This window comes from Myotis brandtii, unplaced genomic scaffold, assembly GCF_000412655.1.
Source record: "Myotis brandtii unplaced genomic scaffold, ASM41265v1 scaffold268, whole genome shotgun sequence".
Taxonomy (NCBI): domain Eukaryota; kingdom Metazoa; phylum Chordata; class Mammalia; order Chiroptera; family Vespertilionidae; genus Myotis; species Myotis brandtii.
The window spans coordinates 3,232,954-3,242,967 of record NW_005360187.1 but is presented as its reverse complement, the minus strand read 5'-3'; the positions used below and the strand labels follow the sequence as shown (position 1 = coordinate 3,242,967).

Sequence of the window (10,014 nt, the reverse complement as noted above, 5' to 3'; positions counted from 1 at the left end):
ATTATTAAGGGAGGGAGAAAATAATCTGGATTGCTAAAATAGAAATTTTGCACTCAAGAACTATTCCAGGTTTAAAATACCAAGAGCTTGGTTGACATCCTGAAAGACTGGCCTGTTTACCTGCAGGCCAGTTAGCTTTAAACTCAGGAAAACCTCTAACCTCATTCACAGGGGAGAAGGAACAATAGTAGTAGCTACTGTTTACAGGCTAGGCCTTGTGCTTTGCTATTTGCATCTCCAACAATCCTGTGGTAGGTGTCATTACCCCCATTTTGTAGATTAGACCAAGAGTTTACATAACTGAGTTTAAATATTTCTCTGATATCAAGAAACCATCTGAGAGGCACGTTCCACTTGAAGGTTAAGCAAGATGCCATCCTGGTATAAACAGTAACAAATTACAAAACACTCTGACCCAGAAACTACTGAAGAACAGTATTTAAATATTTATTGGTAAAAGACAGGTGTTCAAAGATTACCCAACTCCTATTCTAATTGCTGTCAAAAATTAAATGCTATCTAGCTATAAATTCACTGAGAAATTTATTCTATGCAGATATAGGTAAGTTTGTGTTATCCAAATGCAAATTTAACTTGGTTTGAAATCCTAAAATTAGAACCTTGAGCTAAATGATAACTTTCCCCATATTTTTTCAAATTTACAAACTTAGATGATAAATAGACTCATCTGTATGAAACATAAGGCCAAATTAGAAAGTGGACATGTGAACCCCTCGCTACCTGCTTCCCTCCCCCGCTGTGGGCTGCTGGGTCTGCTGGCCACTCCTTGTTGAAGAGCAGCAATCCGTTTTTCTCAGAGGCTCTTCAATAACAGTAACACTGATGCCTGAGCTTGCATCTTTAAACACATATTTCAGGGCTTGGAAGCTTCTGGGACCATAACTTTCACGCAGCCTTCCATAACAGTCTTTTCACTTTCTCTTACAAAGCATGACACAGCAATAACCGCAATGAACCGCTTCAGCCTTTGCACTTCTGCAGAAGCTACAACAACTTCTCCAACATACAAAGGGGCTGGAAAGTGAATTTCCTGGGAAATAAATACACAGCCTGGGCCTGGCATTTTAGTACCCAGGAGAGCTGAAATAAGTCCATTGATCAAAACTCCATGCACAATTGTCTTTCCAAACTTGGTGTGCTTTGCAAAATCTTCATTTAAATGCAAAGGATTAACATCCCCTGTTAGTTCTGAGAAGGCAACCACATCCCTTTGTGTGAAGGCTCTGCTGAGTTCAGCCCGGTCTCCAACTCGGATGTGCATATGCTGAAAGTGCTGCCTGCTTACAACTGGCTGGTTCAGGCAGATTCTCCTCTGAAGGCTACACCACCAAAGACGACAGCTGGAAATCATGGGGAACATCTTCGGCACTCTCAAATTCCATCAACAGGAGCGCTGAGCCTGTTTCAGTCATCAAGCATTATGCTGGCACCAAAAGATAGTTTTGAGAGCAGAGGAATGTTTCTGAAATTGAAGACCATTCAATCCAATACTAGTTCCCTACTATTACCAGATAATGCAAGGAGAAATGGAGAAACCTATAACAGAAAGAAAAATGTTTACACAGTTATCAGGAGAAAATTGCACTGAAACGCAGGGCAATGTAGAAACATGCCTAGCTTACAGAATAAGCCAACCTGATGCAGTAGCATTTTAACAAGCGTTCTGAGAGGTAGCCGTAGATAAACAAGTGGTCATGATGAGCTCAGAAAGAGCGCTCCAATACACAAGTCACTAGGCATTACGCAGTAAGTGAAAGTTAAGATTTCTCCACAAGGTTCCAAGTTTTATCCCAAAACTCTTCCCATACATTCTAAACTCTAAGTGCTTTGCCTCATGTTTCCAGAAGCAATGAATGCCTGGGTTCCCCTCCCTCCCCACTGGATGACAGTAACCAAACTAGAGTTATACAGGCAGAAAAATGGAACACATTCTAAAAAGCAGTTTGATCCACTACTCAGCCTTGTTTGGAATATGTGAAGCAATAGTCTTTACCTGAATCACTCTGAAGGCACATTTCTTGCCTTTATAGGATCCTAACAGGGTCAAAGAGCTCCACAATCTGACAAGACCACTGCAGAAAAATTGAGAAAGCATAAAGATGTGTCCCTGCAACATCTCCCAAGTACTTTTGTTTGTGACAGTTCAGAAAACTCAATTTAAATGAGAAAACTTTAAAGCATATTATACTATCGGCAGAGAATAAAATGAACCACAATTAGAAATGTTTCTAAAATATATATTTCTGAATTTTAAAATAATACTAATTTCTTTTTTTATATATATTTTTTAATTAATTTCAGAGAGGAAGGGAGAGAGCGAGAGAAACATCGATGATGAGAATCATTGATCGGCTGCCTCCTGCACACCTCCTACTGGGGATTGAGCCTGGAATCTGGGCATGTGCCCTTGACCATAATCGATCCCAGGACCCTTCAGTCTGTAGGCCGATGCTCTATCCACTGAGCCAAACCAGCTAGGGCTATATCTCTGAAGTTGCAACCATCACCATCAATTGGAAAACACTACAGTTGTAAGCAAATCCACGTTTTGCTCTCTAGGGTGTAAGCTCCTGCTAGATGAATGTTCATATTCTCCCCAGTTTAAACTTCAAAAAGCTGCTCAGAATTCACAATGACAAAGCTCTTCTTATTCTCAGAAAAGAGCATTTTGGCTCTATTTCCCCACCCATCTCTGCTCCGTTATACTGGAAATGCTGTTTGTCGTACCTGCTACATATTCTCAAGATGGCTGACAAGGTCTCCTCTTCATAGGTTAGGATGTCCAAGGGTAAGGCAGCGTCAACCTAAGTATGGGACAATGCTATTAAAAGACTATTACCTTCCTCAGTCTAGAATCTAGTAACTAATCCTATCAATTGCTTTCCTCCTCCAAAAAGAAGCAGTATTTTATTGAATGCCACTGGAGTATTGGACCTGCTTATTTATACCTCTTCACGGCCTGGGATGTTCTTCCTGTAACTCTTCACATTGCTAATGCCTCTTCACCTTTCAAGTCTTCATTGAAATTGTTCCCTCCAGACCCCCAAGATGAAGCTCAATCACTTGCTTTGCTCTCTCACATTCAGGTCCCACATATAATAGTCATCATTTTTTTTGCCATTAATTGTTCAACCTGGTTGCCTACCCAACATAATCAAGACCATTAGTCCATGAGACAGAGGCCGTGTCGGTTTATAGCTATATCCCCAGGAGCCAGGTTTAATACCTGACATGGAAAGGATACAAAGTTTTCTTAAATTAAAAAAAAAAATCATTTTATTTTTTATTGAATTTATTGGGGTGACATTGGTTAATAAACTTATATAAGTTTTAGGTGTACAATTCTAGAATACATTCTCTGTATATTGTTTTTTTTTTAAATTGATTTCAGAGAGAAGGGAAAGGGAGAGATAGAAACATCAATGATGAAAAATAATAATCAGTTGGCTGCCTCCTGTTTGCTCCTCCCTGGGAATGGAGCTTGTAACCCAGGCATGTGCCCTGACTGGGAATCATTGAACCGTGTCCCCCTAGTTCATGAGTCGACACTCAACCACTAAGCCACACCAGCCGGGCACATTCTCTGTATATTGTATTGTTCACCACCCCAAGTTTTTTCTTAAACCTTTGACTTTCAAAAATTAGAGTCTCAGGCAATTACAAAGAAATGTACAGGAAGGTTCCATGCACCTTCTACCCAGTCTCCCCCAATGCTAACATCTTGTATAATATAGTATGATATTAAAACCAGGAAAATGAAATTGATAAACCAGAGTTTATTCAGATTTTACCATTTATATATGCACTCATCTTTGTTTGCTTATGTGTGTGCATATGCATAGTTCTTTGCAATTTTATCACATAGGTAGTTTCATGTAACCACCACAATCAAGATAAAGAACTATACCACTGCCCTAGCCGGTTTGGCTGTGGATGGAGCTTTGGCCTGCGGACTGAAGGGTCCCAGGTTCGATTCCGGTCAAGGGCACATGCCTGGGTTGTGAGCTCGATCCCCAGTAGGGGACGTGCAGGAGGCAGCCGATCAGTAATTCTTTCTCATTATTGATGTTTCTATCTTTGTCTCCCTCTCCCTTCCTCTCTGAAATCAATAAAAATATATTTTTTTAAAAAAAGGAACTATATCACCACCACAGGCTCTTTCCTTCTACCCCCTTACAGCCACACCTACTCCTAAATTTCTCCAGTTTATACATTTATGTTATTTCAACAGCATAATATAAATGAAATCACCCAGTCCATTTCATTTGGGATTGGCTTTTCACTTAGTAAAACTCTCTGGAGATTTGGTCAAGTTGTTGTATCGATAGTTTGGTCCTTTTTATTACTAAGTATATTCCATAGTATGAGTGTATTATAGTTTAACTATTCACCCATTGAAGGACATCTGGCTTATTTCTACTTTTAGGTTCTTACTAATAAAGCTGCTATGAACATGCATATACAAGTTTTGGTGGAAAGTTGTTTTCATTTCTCTAGAATAAATGCTCAGGTATGCAACTGCTATGTTATATGATGGGTACATGTTTAGTCTGTTTAAGACAGGGATGGGGAACCTTTTTTCAGCCAAAGGCCATTTGGATATTTATAGCATTATTTGCAGGCCGTACAAAATTATCAACCTAAAAATTAGCCTATTACTTCTTCTATCCTAGGCCCTTCTTTGCTTCACTGCCCCCAGCTTTAATAAAGGTACACTCAAAATAAAAAATAAACTGCCCAACTGTGTTCCAAAGAGGCTGTACATCTTATATTCCCACAACTAATGAATGAATAATTCAGTTTCTCTGCTTCCTGGCCAGCATTTAGTGTTATCACTATTTTTTATTTCAGTCATTCTTCTAGATGTGTAGCAATATCTCATTGTGTTTAAAAAAATTTAATTGCCTTGAGAGAGGAAGGGGTGGGGTGGGAGGGAGAAACATGGATCTGCCCAATACATAACTCATTTATGTATTCACTGGTTGATTCTTGTATGTGCCCTGACCCGGGCTCGAATCTGCAACCTTCGTCTATTGGGACGACTCTCAACCAACTGAGCAACCAGGCCACGGCTCACTGTGTTTTTAATGTACATTTCCCTAATGGTTAATGATACTGAGTATCTTTTCACTCATGTGCTTGTTTGCCAACTGTACATCCTTTTGAGTGCAATGTCTATTCATGTCTTTTACCCATTTCCTTAATTGTATTGTTTGGTCTTTTCTTATCAACCTAAAAATTAGCCTATTACTTTTTTTTTTAATATATTTTGATTTTTTTACAGAGAGGAAGGGAGAAGGATAGAGAGTTAGAAACATCGATGAGAGAGAAACATCAATCAGCTGCCTCCTGCACACCCCGTACTGGGAATGTGCCCACAACCAAGGTACATGCCCTTGACCGGAATCGAACCTGGGACCCTTGAGTCCACAGGCCGACGCTCTATCCACTGAGCCAAACCGGTTAGGGCTTGAGAGTTTTTTTTAACACATTCTAGATATTAGTTCTTTGTCAGGTATGTGGTTTGCAAATATTTCCCGAGTCTGTAATCTGTCTTTCCATCCTCTTAACTGAGTATTTTGTGTAATAAAAGTTTTTAATTTTGATAAGATGCTTAGCAGATTTTGATTTGGTAGAATATATGAATCAAGAAATAACTTCCTGAAAATCATCTGTTTTGGTTCTCTCTCAAAACTCTACTTGCTTTCAAGTGAATGCTAACACAGGACTGCTCAAAGTGCTGGTCCGTGATAAGATAAGGAGCTGCATCGGAATGTAAATCAACAATATCAGTAAGCACACCTTTTAGTTCAGCTGATTTGTTCACAGGGAGACTTTCTCAGTAAAGGAAATGTGTGCTAATTTACATTCTACTGGGAGCCACAAATCTTTAAAATGGGCAAAGAAAACCCATCAGCTGTCAGTCTCAAATGTACTTTGAATAGCACTGCACTAAAATAAACATTTGTCATAAAAATGAGTTCCTTGTCAAAAAGAAGGCAGGTTAGCCTGGCTGGTGTTGCTCAGTAGTTGAGTGTTGAGACCTACGAACCAGGACAACATGGTTCATTCCCAGTCATGCCTGAGTTTCGGACTAGATCCCCAGTAGGGGGTGTGCAGGAGGCAGCGGATCAGTGATTCTCTCTTATCATTTACTAGAGCAGTGGTTCTCAACCTTCCTAATGCCACGACCCTTTAATATAGTTTCTCATGTTGCGATTGCTCAGTAGTTGAGTGTTGAGACCTACGAACCAGGACAACATGGTTCATTCCCAGTCATGCCTGAGTTTCGGACTAGATCCCCAGTAGGGGGTGTGCAGGAGGCAGCGGATCAGTGATTCTCTCTTATCATTTACTAGAGCAGTGGTTCTCAACCTTCCTAATGCCACGACCCTTTAATATAGTTTCTCATGTTGTGATGAACCCCAACCATAAAATTATTTTCGTTGCCATTTCATAACTGTAATTTTGCTACTGTTATGAATAGTAATGTAAATATCTGATATGCAGAATGTATTTTCATTGTTACAAATTGAACATAATTAAAGCATAGTGATTAATCACAAAAACAATGTAATTATATATGTGTTTTCCGATGGTCTTAGGGCAACCCCTGTGAAAGGATCGTCCGACTCCCAAAGGGGGCGCGACCCACAGGTTGAGAACCGCTGGACTAGAGGCCTGGTGCATGACATTCGTGGGCGGGGAGGGGGGGGGGTATCCCTCATCCCCGACTGCCCTGTAGCAGTCCAGGACCCCTCGGGGTCCTTAGCACTGCCGTGGAGGCAAGAAAGGCTCCCACTACCGCCACTGTGCTTGCCAGCCATGAGTCTGGCTTCTGCCCCCTGGTGGTCAGTGTGCATCATAGCAACTGGTCGATCCACAGTTCAGTTGATTTGCATTAGGGTTTTATTACATAGGATGTTTCTATCCCTCTTCCTTTCTCTCTAAAATCAATAAAAAATATATATTTTTAAAAAGCATATCAGAACATACCTACCAAATATTCATCATTTCTGACATTTCAAATATGGTTTCAAAGTTTAAAATGTTTGGAAAAATGTTCTTTCAGTATTTATTACAAAGATCTTAGGAATGGTCCAATTCACCAAGCGATTCCATACCTCCCCAAATAGGTCCTTCAGGGCTGAAATAAGCAGCTGTTTGAACTGTGCAACATTCAGTCCAACCCCATGTTCTTGAAATTCTCTGTAAAAAACATTGAAAAGAAAAAATACATTGCATTAAATTTCATGCTATTCAGATTCATAAAAGAATAAAAAGTAGAACTTAGGAGACTGAACTTACAGGCAGACTTTCATGTAGTGGTGCTCAGAGGGATTTTTGTAAACTATCCTCTCATATGTGGCAGCTGGGGCTGGCATCTTTTCCAATCCTGACTGCACCTACATTGAGTCAACAGGGCTAGAAATTAGCAAGGTACATGCTATTTTTCACTTTTTAAATGAGCATTTGACCTGTTTGATTTTTGAAAAGAACTCCTAAGGACAGTAACTCATCCAATTTTGATCAAACTAAGGTAACTCATGCAGACACAAAGGAAGTTTCTGTATTTTATAATATGCCAGACTATTGTATTCTTATTTAAATTCTAATAATATAATCCCGCCGTATATTTTCCACTACTGAGTACCCAGCTCTGCACTACATGCTTCACATGCCTTAGGTCATGTCTTCAAAATGCCCCTAGGAGGTAAAGCTGTTTTCATTCCCATTTCTGAGAAGAGGACACTGAGGCTTGGCAAAAATAGGCAACAGCTGCCCAAGGGCATCCAGAGATTCCAACTACGTCTGAGTGTTCTCAAGACCAAAGGAAAGGCTAAGAGGAGTAAAATCTGGGATCTGAAGGCCCTCTCTTGTTTTCTGTCAGTCAACACAGAATCTGAACAGGACCATGAGAGGCCACAGGTAGTCCCACTGTCCCCTCCCACGCTGGTTCTGCAAATGTTCTCAGTCCAGAGGCTAGGTCGGCACAGGTCTATTTGGCAGCCCCATGACAGAACTGAGCTTAAACAGCAAGGGGCTGAGAAGAGGAATTCCTGAATGGGCCCCCAGTGCCACTTCTCACAGATCAGAAACTCTCAGGAATTCAGATCTCGCTGATCTCCGTGTGGAGAATCCCTATCCTTGGCTCCACTCCTACCCCCCTCTCCTTCTGGAGAGCTCCTGTTCATCCTTCAAATTTTAGCTTAGAGCTCACCTCTCCCAGGAGGCTCACCACTGCAGGGGCCTTTCTCTGACACCCTGTTCTAAGTCAGGCTCCTTTGTTATGCAATCTCTTAACACTGTCCATTTGTGTAATATCTGGTTCCCCTACTAAAGGGACCAGGAAACAGGCCCCCTAAAGAAAGGGACTTCCTGAAAGTCACAAAGCTAAAGACCAGCATTTGCCAAAACCTCTTGTGGGTCAGGCCCAGTTCCACCATTTCCAATGACAACCACCAGAGAAAATGAGAAGTCAGGGTCAAGGAGCTGTATCCAACTAACCATCTCACAAACATGAGTATCTACTGCAGCGGTTCTCAACCTGTGGGTCGCGACCCTTTGGGGGTCGAAGGACCCTTTCACAGGGGTCGCCTAAGACCATCGGAAAACACATATATAATTACATATTGTGTTTGTGATTAATCACTATGCTTTAATTATGTTCAATTTGTAACAATGAAATTGGGGGTCACCACAACATGAGGAACTGTATTAAAGGGTCGCGGCATTAGGAAGGTTGAGAACCACTGATCTACTGTGTCTGCAGTAAGTACTCAACACTTACTAAATACGGAGGTGACTGAATCAATGGTGCAAGTGTTCGGCCTTTATGTTCAACAGTGTCTTTGACTTCAGGACCACAATGATGGTTACCTGGTGCTTCTTTCTCAAATCGCTGGTCCGTCCCCCCCGCCCCCCCCCCCAGACTAGGACAGGGGGGAAACAGAACCCTCGGTGATTTCATTCACTGCCTGGCACATGCTAGGCGTTTTTAAGGTATAACGCCTTGATGGAGTTGGCTGCCTGAGCTATGTATGGGAGTGAGACTGGACCTGGGTTTAGGATGCCGATAGCAATGAAGACGTAGGAATGCTCTGGAAACGGATGTCTGTGAGTGTACTTGATGCCCGTGAACTGCACATTTCAACACAAGGCTTCAGCGGCAAGTGCTGCGCGGTCACCTCTGGCTGAACAGGCCTGAGCCGCAGGGTCCCCGAAAACACCGCCCTCTACAGGCTGCCCTGAGACTGCAAAGGCTGACGCCTGCGGAGCCCGCGCTCAGCACAAAAACGTGAACACTTCCACGGTAACTGTCATCTTCATCATCTTTCAAGTCCGCCGCAGGGATGCCCTTGAACTTAGCTGTTACTAACAGGCCTCCCTGCTTCCCTTCCCAACCCAGCCTCCACTGCGGCCTGGGTGGACTTTTCAAACCCGATATTCACACCACGCCAGTCCCCTGGCCCAAATGCTGCAACGGTTCCCGTTCCACCCAGGGAAAGCCGAAGCCCCCCCGGTCCTGCGTCTCCCCTGCTGCCTCCCTCCCACTCCACAAGCCTCCTGGCTCCTCATCACACACCGGTTCCCTCCCGCCTCCGCCTCCGCCTCCGCCTAGCGTTTCCGCAGGGGCCACGGGGCTCATCCCTCTGCCCAAGGCTCATCCCACGACGTGGCCCAGGAGCTACCGAACCCGGCAACTGCCCCCCTGCCATGCACCCGCCCCTCTTCTTGCAGCACTTCCCACCTGGGGCCCGACTGTGTGGCTCATTCATCAGTGTCCCCGCCCCGCCCCCTAGAACGTACCCTCCGCAAGATACAGACCCGTTTCTTCCCTAAGAGCCTAACAGGGCATCACACCCGGCAGGCAGTCAGTATATAACGTCTGAACTAAATCACTGATCTTTTAAAAAGCACTTCGGTCATTTCCAACTTTCCCGGACACACGTCAGCTATGTACTCAGCGCGCACCTGACGCCCAGCGCCCCA

General features: G+C 42.9%; 1 protein-coding gene across 3 annotated transcripts; it reads right to left on the bottom strand.

Annotated features, from left to right (window-relative positions):
- Positions 1-423: 423 nt before the first annotated feature.
- Positions 424-10,006, bottom strand: RPP14 (ribonuclease P/MRP 14kDa subunit). 3 transcript variants are annotated; one of them, XM_005868409.2, is made up of 6 exons: positions 9,997-10,006; positions 7,330-7,427; positions 7,146-7,230; positions 2,749-2,825; positions 2,015-2,093; positions 424-1,557 (listed from the first exon to the last, which is right to left on the bottom strand). In XM_005868409.2, exons 2-6 carry the CDS (start codon positions 7,404-7,406, stop codon positions 1,501-1,503), a joined length of 375 nt encoding a protein of 124 aa, XP_005868471.1. In that variant the 5' UTR covers positions 7,407-7,427; positions 9,997-10,006; the 3' UTR covers positions 424-1,500. The 3 variants fall into 3 exon arrangements, with proteins under 3 accessions (XP_005868471.1, XP_014396862.1, XP_005868470.2); XM_014541376.1 differs by lacking the exon at positions 9,997-10,006 and adding an exon at positions 9,081-9,568; XM_005868408.2 differs by lacking the exon at positions 9,997-10,006 and adding an exon at positions 8,813-8,895.
- Between the last annotated feature and the right edge of the window lie 8 nt (positions 10,007-10,014).

What these genes read in the sequence shown, in the direction of transcription:
- RPP14 (XM_005868409.2), bottom strand. Translation starts at nt 7,406, where the DNA reads ATGCCAGCCCCAGCTGCCACATATGAGAGGATAGTTTACAAAAATCCC. An exon ending in CACTACATGAAAGTCTGCCT is followed by an intron (nt 7,231 to 7,329) that starts GTAAGTTCAGTC and finishes TGTTTTTTACAG; the next exon opens with AGAATTTCAAGAACATGGGG. An exon ending in GTGCCTTCAGAGTGATTCAG is followed by an intron (nt 1,558 to 2,014) that starts GTAAAGACTATT and finishes TTTCTGTTATAG; the next exon opens with GTTTCTCCATTTCTCCTTGC.